At 39.7% G+C, this 23,479-nt stretch overlaps 1 protein-coding gene across 2 annotated transcripts in view; it reads right to left on the reverse strand.

The window, feature by feature from the left end:
* LOC123937588 (alpha-fetoprotein-like) overlaps window positions 1-23,479 on the reverse strand; it is a 48,369-nt gene that overhangs the window by 11,909 nt on the left and 12,981 nt on the right. For both annotated transcript variants that reach the window (XM_045998547.1, XM_045998546.1), the window contains exons 6-12: window positions 23,352-23,449; window positions 22,206-22,335; window positions 13,408-13,622; window positions 10,973-11,105; window positions 9,249-9,346; window positions 6,716-6,854; window positions 3,784-4,007 (exon numbers count right to left, since the gene is read on the reverse strand). In XM_045998547.1, the coding sequence (XP_045854503.1) occupies window positions 3,784-4,007; window positions 6,716-6,854; window positions 9,249-9,346; window positions 10,973-11,105; window positions 13,408-13,622; window positions 22,206-22,335; window positions 23,352-23,449 (1,037 nt within the window). The remainder of the gene's footprint in view (window positions 1-3,783; window positions 4,008-6,715; window positions 6,855-9,248; window positions 9,347-10,972; window positions 11,106-13,407; window positions 13,623-22,205; window positions 22,336-23,351; window positions 23,450-23,479) is intronic.

The raw sequence follows: 23,479 nt of genomic DNA on the forward strand, positions 1-23,479 counted from the left end.
TCCCTTTATGAGAAGACAGAAGTTCTGGGAATGAGATTCAGAGCAGGGGTATCAGGAAGTCATGTTATCCCTCCTTGGAACTCCAGAGATAAAGGCAGTCGTTTCTACACCTGCGGACTCTGTGCCTCTTAAAAGCTTGACTCCCTCCCCCTAAAAACAGTGAAACACTTGCGATCTGCTTGCAGTTGATCTACCTCCCCTGCCCATTTCCTCCCTCTCCCACCCCGATCTCTCTACGTAGCAACCTGACGGCTATTATTAAAAAATAGTTCCCTTAATTCCATTGTTCAGCTTAGAATTTTTAATTTACCTTTTTTAAATCTTAAATCCTATTTTTAATTCAGTGCCACCAACTTTTTTTCAGTTTTTCACTTCAATGATATTAATATTTTATTGTCATTAAATGTACCCACCATTTCATTTAAAGTACATTCTGGTCTGTATAAACTCTCTCAAATCTTCACATTTCAACTCAATATTTTTAATTGGATTTTTAATTTTTTTACTTTGAGCTTCTGTTTCCTTCCAATTGTCTCTATCTTATTACATAATCTCAACTTGGACCTTCTCTTCTACTTTGCTTAATTTTTTCTTTCCCCTCCAGAAGCCCCTTCACTGGTTTTTTGTTTGCTTGTTTTTGCATTTATGCTGTGATAGTCAGCCTGAAATATAAAGGGATAAAAACCGTAGAGAGCCCTTGCCACTATCCCAGGAAGTAAGAGGGCTTTTTTCCAGTTTGACTCTTGACTCCCAATATGCATTCTCCCACAATAGTCCAGAAATCTCTACATTAACTGTTTCTATGCTACTGTTTTCTCCATACAGAGAACACAGTGAATTCACTAGAACAGGGATAATTCCTATTATTTCATACCTTTTATTATCTAGCCCTTATCTAAAAGCTCAGTGTTTAATTTTGTTTTATTTTATTTTATTTACTTATTTTACTTTATTTTATTTTCTGAGAGGGAGAGAGAGAAAGTGCAGGTGTGCGTAGGAGGAGAGGAGGAGAGAAGAGGGAGAGAGCAGGAGACAGAGAATCCTAAGCAGGCTCCACACCCAGCACAGAGCCCGACTGGGGACTTGAACTCATGAGCTGAAATCAGGAGTTGGACACTTCACCAACCGAGCGATCCAGGCACCCCAAGAACTCAGTGTTTTAAAAACCAGTATTATAACCCCTTGATCAGGGTACACTAAAAGCTAGATGTTGGTAAAGGCATACGTGCTTTGAGCCAGATAGCTCCGGTGAATTTTCCAGCTCAACAACCTATTTACCCGTCACGTGATCTCATACCAGTCTTCTTGCCCCTTACAATTAAAATGGCGTATAATGTTATCTGTCTCATACATTTGTGGTAAGGGTTTGCTGAGATGCCGTACATAACGCAGTGCCTGTCTGTGCCCAGAGAGCTTCCTCGAGAGAAGGCAAGCATGCACACTAGGAGTGACAGAGACCTCGTTCTCCTACGTTCTCACGTCCAGCCTGAGCAAACAAAAGAATGGCTAACTAAACATTACAATGGTCTTCAGGTGTTGACTGGAAGTGTTAAAGTCTAGTTTGAGACTGGCTCACCTTGGCAACTGCAGAAAGGATTCCAAGGGTCAGCCGGCTTAAGAATTGCAAGTGGCGTGATTAAACAGAGCAAGCACCAGCTTGTGCTTGCTGCCTGCGAGTATGTGTGCAATCCGAAGACAACAAAAATTTTGCCTCACTTGACAAGATGGTTTTGCTGGACTCTTACATTTAGACCTTGCAAGCGCTTGTGTTAGAGTAAATCATTGAATTGGAAATGCAGTAAGCTACCACTTCTAATGACCTTGGGGGAGAAGGAGCAATGAGGACGAGGGCTCCCTTGCTTGCTCCTGAGGACAGAACAGGGGCACTAGAAGGGAACTGCCGCCCCACCGTCAGGGGGCTGGAGTGCTGCTAATTCAGGGAAACCAGAATTTCACTCTTTGGCTTTTCCTAGAACGGTCACCTTTGGTCATTGCCAAATGGGGCCTTTGACAGCACACTTAGCAGAAGCAGAGTTTTATTCTAGGGAGAAATGCCTGGGCCATGGGGGTTTCTTGGCTCCAGGCTCAGGAGTAGAATGCGGGCAAAGAGATGGATGATTGATACCGCTAAGAAGGCAATTCTTTGTCTACAGCAGCAAACAAGGAGTCTCTTTTCTAAGAGCTGACAGTAAGTGTTCCATTCGATCCACCTATGCAAGAGTGGGGAGAATTGGGGGAAATGCCGACCACCCATGAGATCTTAATCAGCTTATGCTCTCAGAGGCAAAGGGCAAGTCGGCTGCTCTGAAGTCCTGTGTGCTGATGCGTACTCCAAAGCCAAGGCCATGACCCTCAGTCACCTTAGCAGCGGTCCAGTCAGAAATCTGAGTCTCCCAGGTCACCCCTCATCATGCTGAGGTTTCTACACCCCTAATCTGATCCATCTCCTGCTCTGCTGGTCCTCTGTCTCCTTTGTCACTTGAGACTTTCTCAAGAAAATGTCCCTCTCTCCACAGCTTCTCTTTGGAACTTCTCGGTCTTGCTCTATACAAAAACATGAGGCTCCCCAGAGGACACTGTTTCCCTCAGGACCTTTCAAGAGAAGGCTATTTTTGCTTGAACTCCACCCACCTCAGTATCTAGGTCTCTTTTACTTCCAACATATCTCTTCTTCATGCTCTTTGAAAAGCCGTTACTTCTTTGAAGTGCACATTATCAAGCTCTAACATTGCTCATCCCTACTTATTCCTGCCCCATGTAGAAAATCTGGTCATTCTCCCCCACCTTTGATGACTTCAGACCCAGCATACCACCTCTCTTTCCATTATCTTGACATTTATCATTTTCCATAGTTTCAACAACTGCATTAATGATCCACAGGTGACAGATCGATTATCAAAATAGACCAGTTATCCATCTTTCTCTGTATTCGTGTCCTTTACAATGTGATGTTCCAACCCTTCCTATCAAGAAATGAAGTGTATTTCCATACCCTACTTTAATCTGGGCTGGCCCTATGACCTACGTTAGAGAAGCAGTGATACTGTATCATTCCAGACCTGGGCCTCACGAGGCCTCCATACATCTACCTTCTCCCAACTACCATGAGCAGAAGCCTGGGTTAACCTGCCAGAGGATGGAAGACCACATGCGGCAGAGACAAGCCATCCTAGCCAAGGCCAGCCTCAGCCAGTCAGCTCCCAGCTAACTTAGCAGCTGAACACACGCTCTTGAGCAAGCTCAGCAGAGAATGGCTGGGGCTGGCCCAGGTCAACAGGCTCATCCAGTCAACCCACAGGCTCCATTGCTGACTTCATCCAGAAGCCCTTTTTACATAGAACACATGTTGCATATGTATATACATATACATCTAAATATACATTTATAGACATCGTATTCAACTGGCAATATTTCTGACCAATAGTCTTCGGTATTAGAAACAGCAACCAAATCAGAATAACCCTTCACAGAGTAATAACTTATAGTCATAAAATTTTCTAAGTTATAAATGTTTTCATATGCATTACATATGTATATCTCACTCTTTGTCAATATTTTCTAATCAGTAGGCTTCAGTCTCACTAACTGAGTGAACTGGGGTAACAACCATGATAGCCATACTGCAAAACTGCAGTATACTTTCAGTTCTAACCGACCTCCAGCGGAACACTGAGCTGATCCATTCATTCTGCAGTATTTTACCTGAGCTCACTTTACCGTTCTCTATACCTGCTCCCTTGTGGGCAGAACAAAGTAAAGAACAAATTAAACAGGGATTCTTACTTCTGTTTTTCAGTTTGGAACTCCTCCTGAGCTTTGCACAAGTTCTCTTTAAGACTGATGACTTGGTCACAGGATAAAGGTGGAGAAATGTAAGTCCGGTCGGCTTGCAGATCATCAAAGCACGGCTTCCTGAAGGCATAGGAGTCATCACAGCAGTGGCCCACACCAGCATTGATAGGCTCTGCCTCATGTCTTCTGCATAAAGCTCCAAGAATTAGTTTTGCCTTTCCCAGAAGAGAATTAAAATAAGAGTCATAAGGTTTTGGAGATAGATAGATAGATAGATAGATCGATAGATAGATAGATATAGATAGATATAGATATATTTTTTTTTCCCTCCATAGAAAATGAGACTCATAAATATTCTCAAATTCTGGTTTCTGCTAGTTTGGTCTGGATTTCACTGTTTGGGAAAAAGCAGGAGTGTCGATGCAGACTGGTTCCCAGACTTGTCCTCCCCCTTCCCCCATTCTCAAGTTGAGTTCACTTGTACTGCTCCTCCAGGTTCCTTCCCATTCCAGTTTGGAGACCAGTGTTGACTTAAGGTAGGAGTTTCTTATGCTCTTTTAAATTCAAATCAAGCCTCAAGTCAACAGCACTGCCCCTTTGACTCAGATGTATAACTGACGTGGAGTTCTTACTTAAGAAGCTCAAATCCAATTTGTTTCTATTTTTATAACTGGGCAACTGTAAGGGCCACAGAACTTGGCGTATGGTAGATGCTCTATGAATATTTATTGAATGGATAAGTGATGAACGAAATTCTTGGATCCTATTTCAGTGACCTCCTTCATTTTCTTGTCCTCTTCTAGAACTGTCACCGTGCCTTGCTCCTGGTGCATCTGATTCTTACCCTGGTGTTGTCTGCATGCCTGCCTACATGCCTTTCCAAGTATGACTCCCCAAACTCCCCATCATTTCTGTATTTGGGAATGAAGTAATTGAAGCCAGTAAGCATCAACATTCCATGTATGAGTTTTTCTATTTTAAATGTAACCAAAGAGATCACCTAAAAATAGGGCTTTAGAAACATATAAGTCTAATTGAAAGAGTTCCCCAAGGAAGACATAACTAGATAATAAAAACTTATAATAAAAATAAAATAAAAGTTAGACAGGACTAGATAATAAATTTTTTTAAATCTGCAATCAAAAAAATTGTAGAAAGACCAATTTTGCATAAACAAGATGTTCTGTCAAGAACAGAGGTTAGAGAAAGCTGTCACCAAATAAGAATTCCATAGTGTTAAACTAATACCACTTGAGAGAGACCTAAAGACATCTTGGAGACTTGAGCATATAGGTCCCTGGAGGGATGTTCTTCCTTGTGAGGAAGACATAATTTCTCATTCCTCAGGATAGCCTGGAAGAAATATCCCTTAAGATCATCCCTTCCCTTCTTCTGATTCTACTTATACAACTACCCATATTTTCATTCAACTTCCTAAGTATTTTGATTCAAGAAAAAGTGTAGTCCAGTTATTAGGACCAATTATTGGAAAGACATTTTTCATTGTAAATGAACATTGGAAAGACATTTCTCATTGTAAATGAACACACAGGTGGTATTCTCTCTAATAAATTTAGAACTTGTGAGTTTGATGTGAGATAATAAAAAATATAAATATTTGATCTTGACCCCAGTTCCTGGCAAAGTTCTTCTGAAACCCTTGTAAATTCTTAAGTGATAAGAGAACTAGGAGCATCTTTTGTTCTAATAAGGAGACTCTAGGTGGACTTCTGGATGGGGGCTGGTTCTCAGAAAGACGAAGCTATGATTAGGAGCTTGAAATTTCAGCCCCACCCCACCACCCATTCTCCAGAAAGGGGAGATGGGCTGGGAATGAGTTAATAATTGATCATGTATACATAAGGAAACTTTTCAAAATCCCAATAGTATGGAGGTTAGAGATCTCCCAGGTGGGTAAAACCATCCACATACAAAAAGGGTAACACATCCCAGCTCCACGGGAACAGAAGCTTCTGAACTCAGTACACTCCCAGATTTTACCTTATGTATCTCTTCATTTGGAAGTTCACCTATTTCCTTTATCAAATGTTTTACCTTTCTGGTAAACTTAAATAAGTGTTCCTCTGTGTTCTATGAGCTGCTTTAACAAATTAATCAAACCTGAGGAGGAGATCCTGGGAACCTTAGATTTATAGCTTGTCAGTCAGAATCACAGGGAACAACCTGGACTTGCAATTGTTATCTGAAGTGGTATGGGAGCAGTCTCGTAGGACTGGCCCCTGAACCTGTGGGACCTGGTGCTATCTCCAGATAGGCACTATTAGAATGAGTTAAATTATAGGACACCCAGCTGGCATCACAAGGAATTGCTTCTTGTGTGGAAAAACATCTAGTGTCAGAGGTCTGGTAACTGTTGTCTTTTTTTCCTACACATTTGATTCGGATGACTTAGTCTAAAATCAGCATTATCTTTGAAGTTGTTGACAAAGTCTTTTTTTTTTAAGATTTTATTTACTTATTTGACAGACAAGTAGGCAGAGAGGCAGGCAGATTCAGAGGAGGAAGCAGGTTCCCTGCTGAGCGGAGAGCCTAATGCGGGGCTCGATTCCAGGACCCTGGGATCATGACCTGAGCTGAAGGCAGAGGCTTTAACCCACTGAGCCACCCAGGTGCCCCGACAAAGTCATTTTTGTCAGCTTGAAAATCCAAGAGTTAGGCCCTAGAGTATGATCCAGGTAAATACTTGTCGGATCTGACATCACCACCATTAGGGAAGTAACCGTCTTACCTCTGCTGCTCATCAAGACAATTGGCATGAGCTGACCTAAAAGAAATTTTCCTGGGGACAGAAATATTAAGCTCCATTGACAGTTCATAGTCGTGTACATGAACATGAGATTGATTGCTGGAGGTTGGAGATTACGATCATGAAGAGGCAAACATGAAGTCAAGATGGACTTACCGAGTCCTCCATGCAGGCGAATTGTTGCTCATCTCTTAGTGGGCAACATTTGGTGGCAGCGGCTGCCATGTTCTTTGTGAACATAACCAACTCTTGAGCAGATAGTTGTGGGGCTTTCTTAGTATAAAGGATTATGAGCCTGAAAGAATAATTTCCTCTTACTCCTGGCAATGACCACATTCCTCAAATGAAGAATTCTAGAGTTTCCTCAATATTTGACAATCTCTAGCTTAGGCTGAACAAAACATTAAACAGGGTTTAATTCCTGTTAGTCCTTGTTCCAATGGCCCAATAACCTACTCAATATACCTAGAATTCTCTTCACACCTCCCTCACACATTACTCCACCCCAATCCTTTATGGGGTGGGGTGGGGGGTGCTTAGCAAGGAAACTATGAGAGCTAATTTGGGTGGCACAAAATCAGACTTAGTAAACAGCTTCTGAAATTAATGTATACACAGGCCATTACAGCTTCTGTTGGTTGTCTACAGGTGTAGGAATAGGGGGACAGCAACAATCAGCAAACAGTCCCCAATATCATAGGGCTCACACCATAATGAGTGAGATAGCAGGTATACTCAATGTAGTGACAGGAATTCAGAGTGCTGTATGTGCACAGAGAATGGCATCTAAGTCTTTCCCAGGGAGGTCAGGCACACCTCCTAGAGGAAATGGCATGTAAGCTGAGATCTAACAATAACAAAAAATAAGCCAGGTGAATGGGGAGTGAAAGTGGGAGGGGAGCCATCGAATGTGATTGTAGTTTTGTTTTGTGGAGTTTTTCTGGCGAGGGGAGGGAATCAGGGATTGGAGACAGAAAGAGGAAGAAAGCTTAGTTACAGAATCAGATTTGCTTTGTTTTTAGGATAATTATGGTTGCCATATAAAGAATGAATGAAGGTGGGTAAGAAGCAACATGATGTAAGAAGAAGTTGAAGGCCATTCCAGAAATCCAGGTAAGAGACAGTGACAGCCTCAACTAGGAGAGTGGTGGTGGAAATAGAGGGATATGAGGTAGATTTTAAGGAGAAAGACTACTGGATTTGAAGACAACAAAAAATTAGAATCAATCATTGCTTTTATATTATAATGGAGTTGGGAAAGAACTTAGCTGTAACATCCAATGAGCAAGCAACCTAATCTAGTGGGTCTAGTATGTGACTCGTGGACCAGCAGTTATCAGAAACCTTGGGTACTTGTTAGAAATGCACATTTTCAGGCCTCATCTCAGACTTAGGGAATGAGAAACTCTGGGGATGAGGCTGTGTTTTAATGATTCCTCCAAGTAATTTTGATACACCTTAAATTTTGAGAACCATGATCTAATCCTTAGACTAGACATTAGCAAATGAACACAATATAGAAATAATAAGCCAAATATTCTTTCTGAAAAAAAATTTTTTTTTCTGGATCCATTATTCTGGACAGTAATTTTATTTATTTATTTATTTATTTATTTATTTATTTATTTATTTACTGCTTTAAAATATCACTTTAATTCCTGCACAATTTTTGTGTTTGGATAGATAAGATTTTGTAACAATAACAAAAAATCCAACTTTGTTGCATGGCTTCAAACCACAGTAGCTTATTTCTTGTTCAATCCATATGCTCAGTGCGATTTGGCATAGTGGTTCTGTTTATCTGGAACCAAGACAGATCAGCTACCATCTCAAGTGTATCTGATTGTTACATCCGAAGGAAAAGAGAAAATAGGAAAGCATGCATTGGTTGTTAAAGCTTCTGCCCCCAAAGTTTTCACATTTTATTAGCCAAGTCAAGTCACATGGCGTGACATCCATATAAAATATTTTGCAGATCCTCCAATGAAGAGATTGAGTCTGTTTCTCTACCCCTTGACTCAGCTTGGCCATATGACTTACTTTGGCTAATGGGACAGTAGCAAATGTGATGTAAGTAGAGTCTTAAAACTGGACATCCATTTCAAGCTGAATTTATGGGACACTATATCAAACTGATTTTTTTCCTCAACACTCTACCTCTAAATAGAGAGTAAGACCCTAAAGAGCCTAAAAGTTGACTTTTGGTTTTTCATATAGTGATCATTGAAATAGGAGTCTCCCTGCACGCAAGAGGTTTATGTGTTCTCTCTGACAAACAGCTATCTATTCATCTCTACCCTCCCTCTTGAAAATACTAAATTAACTATGACTCTAAATTAACTATTTGACTATGACAAAGGGACCCAACAACTGCAGGCAAAGCTCCAAACTAAATGCCAGGTGGAGGGGAGAAGATCCCGAAAAGACTGCAGGAAGGCAGCCAGGGTCTGCTTGATTCACTAGCTTCTGAACATTGGCCAGAACTGGGAAACTGGCCTGGAAAGCCATGTAGAAACACCTAAGGCCATGTGGACATCTGTATTATCAAGACAAAGATAGCTAGGTTAATTCTGTTTTTTCCCTTGCCCTCTGAGATTTCAAGGTTGGATGTACACTCTTAGCAGCTCTCAACATCAGGAGTTAACACAAACTCACTAACAAGTATGAATCTGGACAACTGGAAGCCTACCTGTCATGGAAGTTAGCATTTCCCAATTTCTTATGCAAATCACAGTGATGTTTTACACGCTCATGGCTTGCACGAACCACTCTTTGGAACATCTCTTGCTGGAAAAAAAAAAAAGATAATCAATGTTATCACTGTAACAATATATCTTGAGGTAAGATTGCAAAGCCCTGATAGTTTAATGTAACCGTTTTCCTAAACCCAGGGCTTTATTTACATAGTGAGCTTGCAAATCTTGAAAAACATGTTCTGGTAAAACAGGAATGGCCATGCACTTTGTGGAGAAAAGAAGTGGTACAACAAGACTGATACTTAGTTTCTGGTGATATAAACTCATTTGTGGGTTGATATGGTGTGTTTTTATAAGCATAAGGAAAATCATTCATCAAGCCAAAGAGATCTTTAAAGGTAGTTTACAGATCTAAGTTTGATTGGTCAGAGTGTGTTAGTTATATTTAATAATATAGCCTTTTAATGTAAGCAGCACAGATACAAAGAGGAGATATTGGCATAGAAATATAGATATGTATTAAGAAGTCACGGTTTAATAAAAACATGTAGCAGCCTTTAATATAGTAAAGTACTTTAATAAAGTAAAGTACTCCACAAATACACATTGAAGTGAAGCAAATGGAATTCTCAGAGCTAACTGCTAGTTCAAAGAGTTCTTCAACTGTGTACATAAAATTCCAGTGGGAAAATACAAGTGACCTTTCAGGCTTAGTTTTTCAGTAGGAAGACAGGTTATCATCTTAACTAATCTGACCCAGTGTACTTGATCTTACTGAGCAGTGTTTGTTGCAGTGAAAATTTTACCAGATTTGCAAACTGTTTGCCTAGGTTTAGCCCTTAGCCTTGTCCTTACTGTCTGTGTGAAGCTGGGCAAGTCTTTTAAACCTTAACTGAATACTCTCACCTACAAGATGCCGTTAATAATTCTGGCATGACCTATGTTACTGTGCTCGTGTGACAATCAAATAGGACACTGGTTGTAAAGTTGCTTTGTGAACACATAACATCCATGCTCCTGTAAGATGCTATTATCACGATGATTATTGTGGGGGTCTAGTGGGGATGCTGCAAAGGGGTGCTCACCCACAGGGGAACAAATTACCTTCACTGCTCCTTCTTTCTGGGAGCAGAAAGTTGAGAGATGTATGTGCTTGAGCCCAGACAGGACTGGGCTCTACCTCTACCACGACCGCACCCTCTGTAAATGTGTAAGCCTTCTAAGAAGCCAGAACTACCTGGTTCCTGGTAATCCATGGATAAGTGATCATCGGGTCGGGGACAGAAGGTCACCTGCTTTTTCCATGTCACATGCACAAACAGCTGCTGCCTGTGAACAGTATGACTTCTGGCCTGAAACCCAGAGAGTTTGCAGGACTGCTGAGTGGAAATAGTCAACCTTCTCATAACCTAATATGCTGTGCTTGCCTGCCATTTGCTTCGGTGCCCAGTGGACACTCATTAAAAGAGAAGATTGCACAGAGAAGGTTTCGTGAAGCATAGAATCTGTAAGACAGTGACTCACATAGAAAACAGCTACAGTGTGAAGATGTGGCCTTCAGTTTAGATGAAAATCATATTTGTTGTGCAGCGTTGGTGATTAGCAAGAAGATGCACAATCTTTTTTTATAAAATATGGCACTACCAACATCACTGGAATTTTTCCTATGTTGGTAATCACTTATGAGTGACAAGTTAAAAAATAAAAAGGCATTTACCCCATGGCTGTAGCATTCCAGAGGATTTTCTAATTTACAGCAGTTTGCCAATAAATTTCGATAGACCGTATCCACTCTTAAAATCACAGGAACTGCCAATTCTGAGTGTCTTCTTGAATATTCATAAAGAAACCTGTATCCATCCATATGAAACATATTAGAAAGTTAACAGTAAAATTCAGAAGTCATGAATTTTCTTTCAAAACCCACTTACGACTATGAAATTTATTCAATATTTTCACTGATTTTTAGACATTTGGAAACTTGGGGAGGATGGCAGGGAGGTTTAATTGACTACATTTTGAGATAAGGAAATAGAATCCATAAAATTACTTGATTTTTCCAAAGTCACACAGGAGTGGTGTCAGATTCAGAACCTGAAACTAAAGCAATCTGATTAGCTGATAGGTTCTGGTTCAGGGTCACCAACTTACTTTTATGAGAAGTTAATTTCCAGTGTTTGGATGAGAGCACATTTTTCTCAATCACCTTGGAGGCTAGATTTTATAAGTATCGGAATTTTTTTGATAGAAAGTGCTAGATAGGTCTTAAATCATCACCTTCCCCTGTTTTCCAGCTAAACTTTGAAGCTTGAGTGATTCAAGCATAATGTACACATTCTTCTGGGTCACAAGAAAGAGAATTTGGACCCTCGAATGTTTACAAAGGAATCACAGAGTAGCAGGAGGCACCTTCCAAGTGATCTTATCCAGCCTCTCAGTTAGTAGCTGGAACACAAGAGCCTAAGGAAATTAAGTGGCTTGACCTACATTCCAAAGTTTATGCATGACAAAGCTAGTCTTTGGAACTCAGGGCTCTCAACTAATAGTTTAATGTGATTTCCACCCGGAAGTTGTGCCTATCAACTTTTCCGGTACCAAATGCAAGTTGAGGAACGAGTGGGTTCAGGCAGTGACATTCACTTTCATAAGCCATATCAAATGTAATTTCAGAATATAGTCCAAGTTATTCTACAAAGAGCTTTGGAGAAAACTCAAATTCTTTTGCTTTGCTGGAGTTTAATTGCTCCAAATAAGGCTTCACAGAGTGACTTTGGAAACACTTCAATCACACAGCAATATTGTTTTAATATTGCATATTGAAATCAGTTTGTCTTGCACAAGTTATATGCGTTTTGGAATGGACACCTGAGATGTTAATATTCCATCTCTCTAATCTTTAAATGCTACACCAAGGCTTTGGTAATAGGTATTAGATTAATTAGAATAGAAGCGTTCACCAGGTCTACCAATCTGAAGCCCTCCTTAGGGATGAATACCTTAGAGCAAAGTTTGCAAACACTTGATCCTGGCTGTGTTTTTTAAAATTCTGTATTAGTTTTTAACACTTCAAAATCACACAGCTTCCAGCTTCTTTCAAAATTCAGTAAACCCGGGCACCTGGGTGGCGCAGTTGGTTAAGCAATTGCCTTCAGCTCAGGTCATGATCCCAGAGTCCAGGGATTGAGTCCCACATCAGGCTCCCAGCTCATAGAGGAGTCTGCTTCACCCTCTGACCACCCCTTTCATGCTCTCTCTTACTGTCTCTCCCTCAAATAAATAAATAAAATCTTTTTAAAAAATGCAGTAGACACTATGACCCAGCAATTGCACTACTAAGTATTTACTCCAAGCATACAAACATAGTGACCCAAAGGGGAACCTGCACCCCAATGCTTACAGCATCAATGTCCACAATAGCCAAACTGTGGAAAGAGCCCAGCCGTCCATTGACAGATGAATGGATATATATGTGATACACACACACACACACACACACACACACACAATCAAATACTACTTGTCATTTGCAACAACATGGATGGAACGAGCAGGTATTATTCTAAGCGAAATAAGCCAATCAGAGAAAGACAATTATCATAGATCTCATTCCTATGTGGAATTTAAAAAAACAAAAACAAAAACAGAGGATCATAGGAGAAAAGAGAGAAAAATAATCTCTAAGATGAAATCAGAGAGGAGACAAACCATAAGAGACTCTTAATCATAGGAAACACACTGAGGGTTGCTGGAGGGGAGGGGAGTGGGGGGATGGGTTAGTTGGGTGAGGACATTAAGGAGGACACGTGATGTGATGAGCCCTGGGTGTTATAGAAGACTGATGAACCCTGACCTCTACCTCTGAAACTAATAGTACGTTTATATGTTAATTAATTGAATTTAAATTTAAAAATAAAATAAAATAAAAATGCAGTAGACCCAACCAGCCCAAGCCTGCATTCCCATATGCTAACCAGCAGCTGGAGCAGTGAAAGTAGCTGCCACCTTCGACTCCACCAAGCATCTCCTCTTGAACCATCTCGGTCACCATTTACATTATGGGCTACCCTCTGTCACCATTCAAGTCTACAACCCTTCCCCAAAATCCATAAATATAGTATTCCATTGTGAAGATTTTACAAAAATCTGTATTACTCTTGCAGGAAATCATCTGGCTTGTGGGAGAATTGTTCACACACAGATCGATCTTCCGTAAATCTGCCGAGTGGCAAAGATGCAAGATGAGGCTTCTGCTCATTTTCTGAGCTGACCACGCACTCCCCTCGAAATGGCGCGGGCTGTGCACAGCACGGACTGATTTTGCTGGAGAGGCTCAACTGTTTGGAGCAGGTATAGTTCATAAGCTGGTTCTACAAAACAGCAAAAGGAGTTTGGTTTTTGATGACTTCATTCTGAACTTGTTGATTTTTATTGTTATTACCAGAAAACCAGAGAAAAACTTGACATCTTCTAATGCTTTATCTTTGGCAAACTGAGTGAGAGACCAAAAACGTCATGTATCTAGTGACTCGCTCTAATAAAGAAGGCTTCTTTATTTGACCTCACTCAAGGGTCACAAGCTCTTTTCTCATCTCTTAAGGAACAGAAGGGGAGACAGACTATAGTATTGTTTCCATGGTTAGCCCCACAAGATATAATGCAGAGTTTTATTGTCCTGCTATTGTTGTTACTGTGTTAGGATTCCAGTGTGGAAAACATTTTTCTTTGTCTTTTACCACAAATATTGCTATGATATTACTATTATGCTTACATATTTAACATATTTACTTATACACACATACAAAAATAATTACATGTGTGTGAAAAAGTTAATCTCTACACTTAAGAAACTCACAATCTAATTGGAGAATAAAATAATTAATGATTGTAATGCAGTATAACAGAAGTTGTAGGAGAAGTGCATATGCAATGCTTCGGAAGAAAAAAGATCGGCAATCCAGGGTGGCTGGAGGTCGGAGTGAAGATATTAAACAATGTAGTCCTGAAGGACAAATAAAAGTTACTTGGAAACTAATGAAGAGGAACGTTCCAAAATTATTCATCTTTATATATATAAGAAAATCCTGGAAGTGAGATTATATGACGTATTTGAGGAAATGGTATATAGGATATTTGGGGGTTACTGAGAAACTGTAGTTGAGAAATGGTGAATGGGGCTTACTCTGGAAAACAATGTGGAGCTTCTTAAGAAAGTTAAAAATAGCACCACCCTACAATCCAGCAAGTGCACTTCTATGTATTTACCCAAAGAATACAAAAATACTAACTCAAAGGGGCTCATGCACCCCAACATTCACAGTAGCAGTATTTACTACAGCCAAGCTGTGGAAGCAGCCCAGTGTCCACTGACTGAAGAATGCATAAAGAGAAGGTGGTATATATGTAATGGAATATTACCCAGCCATCAAAAGAATGACATTTTGCCATTTGTAACGACATGGATGGAGCTAGAGGGTATTATGCTAAAAGAAATAAGTCAGTCAGAGAAAGACAGGTACCACATGATTTCACTCATGTGTGGAATTTAAGAAATGAAACAGATTAACAGAGCGGGGGAAAAGAGAGGCAAACCATAAAACAAACTTCATTTTGAGGGTTATGGAGGGGAGATGGTGGAGAATGGGCTAGAAGGGTGATGGGTGATTAAAGAAGGCACTTGTGATGAGCGTACGTGATGACCCACTGAATTCTACTCCTGAAACCGAAGGCCATTCATCTCAGAGTATATGTGTAAAATAAAAAAGGAAAAGGCCAAGAACAGATCAATTGGGAATATCAATTTTTAAAGGGTAGTAGAAGACGGGAAGAAAATTGATGAAAGAAATTGTGAGAAGACAGATACCCCAAGCAGAGGAAAACTTCTCCCACCACTATCATCTTCTAGACACACCTTGGCCATCACCACTGGAAAAAGAAATCAGTGCAGCGGTTGACAGCTTTGGCTCTGAAGTCAGACTTCTTGAGTTCTAATCTCGACTTCGCTACTTCCCAACTTTGTGACCTAGGCAAGCTGCTTTGTCTCTTGATGCCTCGATTTTCCTCATCTCTAACATGGGGTTAAAGTAATACTTCCTAAGGTTGTGGGAACAAAGCATATTAATAATTATTAGGAACAAAGAAAAGAGCCTGGCCCAGCTTAAGTACTATAAAATTATTTCTTGAATAAAAGCGAAATGCTTAGAATTAGTGGCTGACACATAGAAATCATTTTTACGTTTTACACTATAACTATTATTATACAACCCCAGAATGTTGGTCTAATAGTGCCTGGAAGTCAAAAAAGAGAACCCTACAACATAAAATTGAGTGATGTTGACTGAATGATATAACAGACTGATAAGCCCTATTAATTTTTACATTTAGTATTAAAAATTGACATCTATTATAAAGATTATGTGCTTCTTGAATTGGGTGTGATATTGTGAAGCATCATGGAATGATATAAGCACCGATAAGTGTTTAAGAAACCTTCCAGGACACACAGTTCAAAGGCATATAATCCACACACCATTCCTCAAAGCATTAGGAGGAATACTCTAATAATAAGAGAATTAAACCAATATGAAAAATAAACAGTAGAAAGGATGCGCTTATCATGATGATCACTGAGCAATGCACAGAATTGCTGTATCAGTACATTGAACACCTGAAATGAATGTAACACTGTTAACTAACTTTTAACTATACAGGAATTAAAACTTTTTTAATGAATAAATAAGTAAACAGTAGAATACAGTGTATTAAAGAAATGATAGTTCAACTGAAACTATTCTGGTTAACAACGTTATTAAAAAAGAAATAGTACAAAAAGCTAAGAAGTCAACCCAAGCAACTGAAATAAAAACAGCTGAACAGAAAGCATGAACAATAATGGAAATTTACAATTATAATACAAATGACTGGGAATGTTTTAGTCCTTGTGTTGGGTATCAAATTCATGGATGTCCACTAAACAATTATGTTTATAACAACAACAACAACAAAAACCAGTTAAACAAACTTGAGAGAACTAATAAAACTGAAAGCAGAAACCTAGTAGAATTAATAAATAAATCCAAGAACTTTGCCTTAGAGAAGACCAAGACATTAAATAGGATCTTTCCAAGGCTAATTAAATAAAGGAGAACATGCAAATACATGGAGAAAAGGAAGCATAATTACATACTTGATGTTTTTAATTATCAAATAATAATATTATTATTTAGAACTCAATACCTAAATGAGAAAATGCTGATAAAGGAGACTTTATTTTAAAAATGTGTATTATAAAATCTGACCAAAAAATGGTGCAGTTAATGCCATTAGTCACAATAGTTATAAATTCACTGAATTTGTGAATACTGACTCATAGCCCTAGGGGAATCCAAGATTAGTTACTTACAAGTTTCTGGTCACATTTTTGTCATCAACAGATCAAGACCTAACCTTGTGCTATGTGTGTTTCTTTTAAAAGACCCCTTATTTAATATATATTATTGATTTATTAATGTTGAACTAATACGTCTAACACATTATTTTCTCCATAAAGCATATCATGGCTTTTCTGTGTTTAGGAACCCCAGATGTCCCCCTAGCACTATGCTTGGAGCCATTTCAAACAGCTAACTCACCAATAAAAAAACACAAACATGTGGAAAACGTGGCACCACACTGCAGAAAGGATACTTATTTACAGTACGAGAGCTCAAACAAGAAGGCAGAGCCTTGTCGTGTCCCTTTCCAACTGGGAATATGGGTGTCAAGCAACCCAAATTCTCCACTGTTCTGAGCATGCCCAAGTCTGCAGGCAACCCCCAAAGTGCCATGAGATTGACTTGGGGGTTACGGATAAATGTTAGCAAACAGGTGAATTCACAAACACTGAATTAATAAGTAGTGAGGATGGACTGAAAAATGTCAAAATAAATTTATAGCAAAAGAAATGGGAAACTCTCACACTGGTTTATGTCTCAATCCCTGCTCCAGTTTCATGGACAAGTTCTTTCAAACCTTCACAAAACAGGCCATTCTCAATACTATTAGATTATCTCAGAGATTTTGAAAGGAAAAACAGTGCAATTTTTGGAAGGTAGAATAACTGAATAGCAAAACCTGAAAGTTCATGTAAACACAAATGCAAAAATTTGAAAATTATGTATATATAAAATCCAGAAATACAGCAAAATGAGACGGGTGTAAGCAGTCTAAAGATGGTTAAAAATTAAGAAATCTTTTTGTGTCTTCTTCAATTTCTTTCATGAGTGTTCTGTAGTTCCTCGAGTACAGGTCCTTTACCTCTTTGGTTAAGTTTATTCCCAGGTATCTTATGGTTCTTGGTGCTATAGTAAATGGAATCGATTCTCTAATTTCCCTTTCTGTATTTTCATTGTTAGTGTATAAGAAAGCCACTGATTTCTGTACATTGTCTTTGTATCCTGCCACGTTACTGAATTGCTGTATGAGTTCTAGTAGTTTGGGGGTAGAGTCCTTGGGGTTTTCCATATAAAGAATCATGTCATCTGCAAAGAGAGAGAGTATGACTTCTTCCTTGCCAATTTGGATACATTTTATTTCTCTTTGTTGTCTGATTGCCATTGCTAGGACTTCTAATACTATGTTGAACAAGAGTGGTGAGAGTGGGCATCCTTGTCGTGTTCCTGATCTCAATGGGAAGGATGCAAGCTTTTTCCCATTGAGGATGATATTTGCTGTGGGTTTTTCATAGATAGATTTTATGAAGTTCAGGAATGTTCCCTCTATCCCTATACTTTGAAGCGTTTTAATCAGGAACGGATGCTGGATTTTGTCATATGCTTTTTCTGCATCAATTGAGAGGACCATGTGGTTCTTCTCTCTTCTCTTATTGATATGTTCTATTACATTGATTGATTTGCGAATGTTGAACCAACCTTGTAACCCAGGGATGAATCCCACCTGGTTATGGTGGATAATCTTTTTAATGTGCTGTTGGATCCTGTTTGCTAGGATCTTGTTGAGAATCTTTGCATCCATATTCATCAGTGATATTGGCCTGAAATTCTCCTTTTTGGTAGGGTCTTTGCCTGGTTTGGGGATCAGGATAATGCTGGCTTCATAAAAAGAGTCTGGAAGTTTTCCTTCTGCTTCAATTTTTTGGAACAGCTTCAGGAGAATTGGTGTTATTTCTTCTTTGAAAGTTTGGTAGAATTCCCCAGGGAATCCATCAGGTCCTGGGCTCTTGTTTTTTGGGAGGTTTTTGATCACTGTTTCAATCTCACTACTAGATATTGGTCTATTCAGGTTGTCAATTTCTTCCTGGTTCAATTTTGGGAGTTTATAGTTTTCCAGGAATGCATCCATTTTATCTCGATTGCTTAGCTTATTGGCATATAACTGTTGGTAATAATTTCTGATGATTGTTTCTATTTCCTTGGTGTTAGTTGTGATCTCTCCCTTTTCATTCATAATTTTATTAATTTGGGCTTTCACAAGACCATTCCATGCTCTTGGATTAGAAGAATAAACATTGTTAAAATGTCTATACTGCCTAGAGCAATCTATACTTTTAACGCCATTCCAATCAAAATTCCACCAGTATTTTTCAAAGAGCTGGAGCAAATAATCCTAAAATTGTATGGAATCAGAAGAGACCCCGAATTGCTAAGGAAATGTTGAAGAACAAAAACAAAACTGGCGGCATCACGTTACCCGATTTCAAGCTTTACACAAAGCTGTGATCACCAAGGCAGCGTGGTACTGGCATAAAAACAGACACGTTGACCAGTGGAACAGAGTGGAGAGCCCAGATATGGACCCTCAACTCTATGGTGAAATAATCTTCGACAAAAGAGGAAAAAATATTCAATGGAAAAAAGACAGTCTCTTCAATAAATGGTGCTGGGAAAACTGGACAGCGATGTGTAGAAGAATGAAACTCGACCATTCTCTTACACCGTACACAAAGATAAACTCGAAATGGATAAAAGACCTCAACGTGAGACAGGAATCCATCAGAATCCTAGAGGAGAACATAGGCAGTAACCTCTTTGATATCAGCCACAGCAACTTCTTTCAAGATATGTCTCCAAAGGCCAAGGAAACAAAAGCGAAAATGAACTTTTGGGACTTCATCAAGATCAAAAGCTTCTGCACAGCAAAGGAAACAGTCAACAAAACAAAGAGGCAACCCACGGAATGGGAGAAGATATTTGCAAATGACAGTACAGACAAAAGGTTGATATCCAGGATCTATAAAGAACTCCTCAAACTCAACAACACAAAACAGATAATCATATCAAAAAATGGGCAGAAGATATGAACAGACACTTCTCCAATGAAGACATACAAATGGCTATCAGACACATGAAAAAATGTTCATCATCACTAGCCATCAGGGAATGCAAGTTGGTGCAGCCACTTTGGAGAACAGTGTGGAGATTCCTCAAGAAATTAAGAATAAATAGAGCTTCCCTATGACCCTTCAATTGCACTGCTGAGTATTTACCCCAAAGATACAGATGTAGTGAAAAGAAGAGCCATCTGTACCCCAATGTTTATTGCAGCAATGGCCACGGTCGCCAAACTGTGGATAGAACCATGATGCCCTTCAACGGATGAATGGATAAGGAAGATGTGGTCCATATACACAATGGAGTATTATGCCTCCATCAGAAAGGATGAATACCCAACTTTTGTAGCAACATGGATGGGACTGGAAGAGATTATGCTGAGCGAAAAAGTCAAGCAGAGAGAGTCAAGTATCATATGGTCTCACTTATTTGTGGAGCATAACAAAGAACACGGAGGACATGGGGAGATAGAGAGGAGAGGGAGTTGAGGGAAATTGGAAGGGGAGATGAACCATGAGAGACTATGGACTCTGAAAAACAACCAGAGGGTTTTGAAGGGGCAGGGGGGGTGGGAGGTTGAGGAACCAGGTGGTGGGTAATAGGGAGGGCACGTACTGCATGGAGCACTAGGTGTGGTGTAAAAACAATGAACACTGTTACGCTGAAAATAAAAAAACAAAAAAAAAAATTAAGAAATCTTTTAATATGATTCACCAATGAATAAGTTATATGAAAGTCAAATGGTGATCCTAAGAAAACAAAAGAACTTTCACTAATGTTAAGAATCCATCCTAATTAAAAGCAAAACCACCTCAGGACACCCGGGTGGCTCAGTTGATTAAGTGTGAGACTCTTGATTTCATCTCAGCTCATGATCTCAGGGTCATGAGATCCAACCACTTACTGGGCTCTGTGCTCACCATAGAGTCTGATTGAGATTCTCCCTCTATACCCCACACATGTGCACGCTCTCTCTCAAATAAATAAATAAAATCTTTTTTAAAAAAACTCTAAAATAAGAATGAAAAATCTCTTAACACATACGCGGTATCTTTCTCAAGTCAGCAACTTTAAACCTGTTTCCATGAAAGTCTGGACCAAGACAGGAATGCTAGAACCATTTATAGTTATTTTATATTGTTTGTGAATACTAGCCAACACAATGAAATCATTAATGATTGTTCTGGGGTTCCTGACAGGGTGTAGGATTGTAAATGGAGTTGCTGGTTTGGCATAGATATTGTTTATGTGCTAAAGGATATTAGAGATTTTGCTTTGTTTTGTTTCAATTATGATTGAGTCAGTCAGGCCCCCATTTTCTCTTTACTTTTCCCCAAGTTTACCTAATCTTCACACAAATAACATTCTAATAGCCTGTCCTGAAAAGCCAGGACTTCTTCTAAGTATACAGGGGACTGTTCCTTCCAGCACTAGTTTGGATTCCTGCCATACAGAGAGAAGCTCAAGAACATTGTATTGTCCGTCTCTAGGTAGAAAGGGACACTGGCTGTGCCCACCCTTCTCAGCAGTGGGGCTGAGTGTGTCACTGACTTGACAACCACAAGAGGGACCAAAGAAGAGCCACGGTCTGACCCCAACTCTGTTCCAGCAAAGTCAATAGTTGAGGACGTAGAATCCGTCTAGACTGAGTGTCTGTGTGATGACTTTCTATTTTAATTCCCTACTTACTCATATCCCTTAATCTTCCATGGAATGGGACTAAAATAGCTGAAGGTGGGGGCTCCTGTCCATGAGAGTCATGGACATCCCCATGAAATGATGATGCTAGTCCTTCCTCATTCCTGGGTTTTACGTATCATGATGACAATTATTCAATTTCTAACTTGCAGAATAGGTAGGAACATGACTTGTAACCTGTGATTTACTAAAGCCTCCTCAGGTTTTTGACGGCTGCAATTTTTCCTTCTCTGGAATTTAGAGAACTTACACTTGGATGAGGGGAAGGTGAATTCTATGGTGTTCATGCCCCCAAACCCCAGGCCCACATCTCTGTCGTCATGCTTCTTTTTTCCCTCCAGGCTGAAGTGGCCTGGGGGTCTGGGTTGCAGTTTTGGGACTTGCTTGGGATTCGAAGGTGAGTGAAATATAAACTTGGAAGGAAATTAGAGGTCAACTCTAAAAATTAAAGAATAACAGAATAAAGTGAAGAAAGACAGGATAAGTAAGGAAGAAAGAAAAGAAGGAGGGATGGAGGGAGAAAAATGGGGAGGGAGGGGAGAAGGAGGAAGAAGAAAATCATTGCCTGAGCTGGGACAAGACAAAAGGGGAGACATTAATGATTATTCTACTGGTAAGATTAAGAAATGCTCATGAATTTATTTTAGATTCATTATGTACCATGGTCACCTTTCTTTAAGAATTGCAAGTTTGGGGACACCTGGGTGGCTCAGCTGGCTAAGCATCTGTCTTTAGCTGAGGTCATGATCCCAGGTTCCTGGAATTGAGCCCCATGTTGGGCTCCCTGCTCAGCGGGGAGTCTGCTTCTCCCTCTGCCCCTCCCCCTGCTTGTGCTGCCCCCCTTTGTCAAATACATAAAATCTTAAAAAAAAAAATTGCAAGTTTTTTCAAGGCTGAAGTGTGTTTTAAGAAAGGAGAGGCTCTCACCCTGCCGAGCACACATGTGATGACGTCTCCTTCACAACAGGCCTGATGTAGATTTTTAGTATCCGTGGCCAGCCTGGCAATTTCAGAGAAGTTGCCTTCTGGTAGTTTTTTAGTCAGCAGAACCAATTCCCTGAAAAGAAAAAAATACTTTTTTTAATAATTGAATTTTGAATTTAATCCTTTCTAAAATCAGTTCTAGTTCATTGGGTAACCAAAATAATAGAAACGCATTTGCAGATGTAGGAGAAAGAGTATATTTCAAATGCCTCCTATTTCTTCAACGATGACACTCAGAGCCACACAAAGATCGAAATCACAAAACAAATGTCATTCAATTCATAATCATGCGAAATATTCAAACTTTTCACCATTGAAATGATCACTTAACGAAGCTGAGTTGTTTTAATGGGTAATTTGAAAATTTATCTGACCTGACCCTCCAAGTAAAATTCTTCATCATAAAGACAATAATTCTAAGAGTCTTGGGTCTCCCTCGCTTCTCCCATTGACAACCAAACAACATCCCCCAAATTTCTCTGACAATAGGGAAAATGGGTGCGCCTTATAAACAGTACGAAGCTTCTGTCCAGCCCAGTGTTGTCCCAGACTGGGCAAGAAGGTGACAGAAGGAAGGATACATCCCTTCACAGGTAAACTTGGACAGAAATACAATCTGAGCCAGGAAAGAGGCACACTGAATAACATCGAATTCTCCTCATTCCACATTCTTCCATCCCTACCAAAAAACACCACTAGGTTTTTCTGCTCTGCATAACACGGGAGCCAAAACCTTTCCTATCCTCCCAGAGAAAAGAATACACTTGGTCTGCCAACCTTTGTCATGTGGAACAATTAAGTGCTTACATATTCATGTACAGACTCTTTTGTGCACTAAGGCAGAGATGAGGGATCTGAGCAGATAGAAGAAACTGAGGCAGGAGACATTGGGTAGAGATGAGGATTGTGCAGTTTCAAGCCCAGCTCTGTGTGCCCTATTGAACAGGCAAGTAGCATCCGTGTGCAGAAAGGAACCAGGTTTGCACTGAGAGATATTACTAAATGAAAGAAAAATGATTTTTCAAATGAGTTTGATCAAATGGGGTGACCCAACAGCCACAGGTTCACGTATCTCAATCAGGAACTTACACTGCTTTTGCTACTTGGTGCTTGAACTTAATCCCAATTTCACACAAATGGTGATGCCTCAAAGATATTTCTCTAACGTATTTTCTGATGGGTTCTAGCTGTAATTAGAAAAACAACTCATCAAAGAA

This window comes from Meles meles, chromosome 2 (genome assembly GCF_922984935.1).
Source record: "Meles meles chromosome 2, mMelMel3.1 paternal haplotype, whole genome shotgun sequence".
NCBI lineage: Eukaryota > Metazoa > Chordata > Mammalia > Carnivora > Mustelidae > Meles > Meles meles.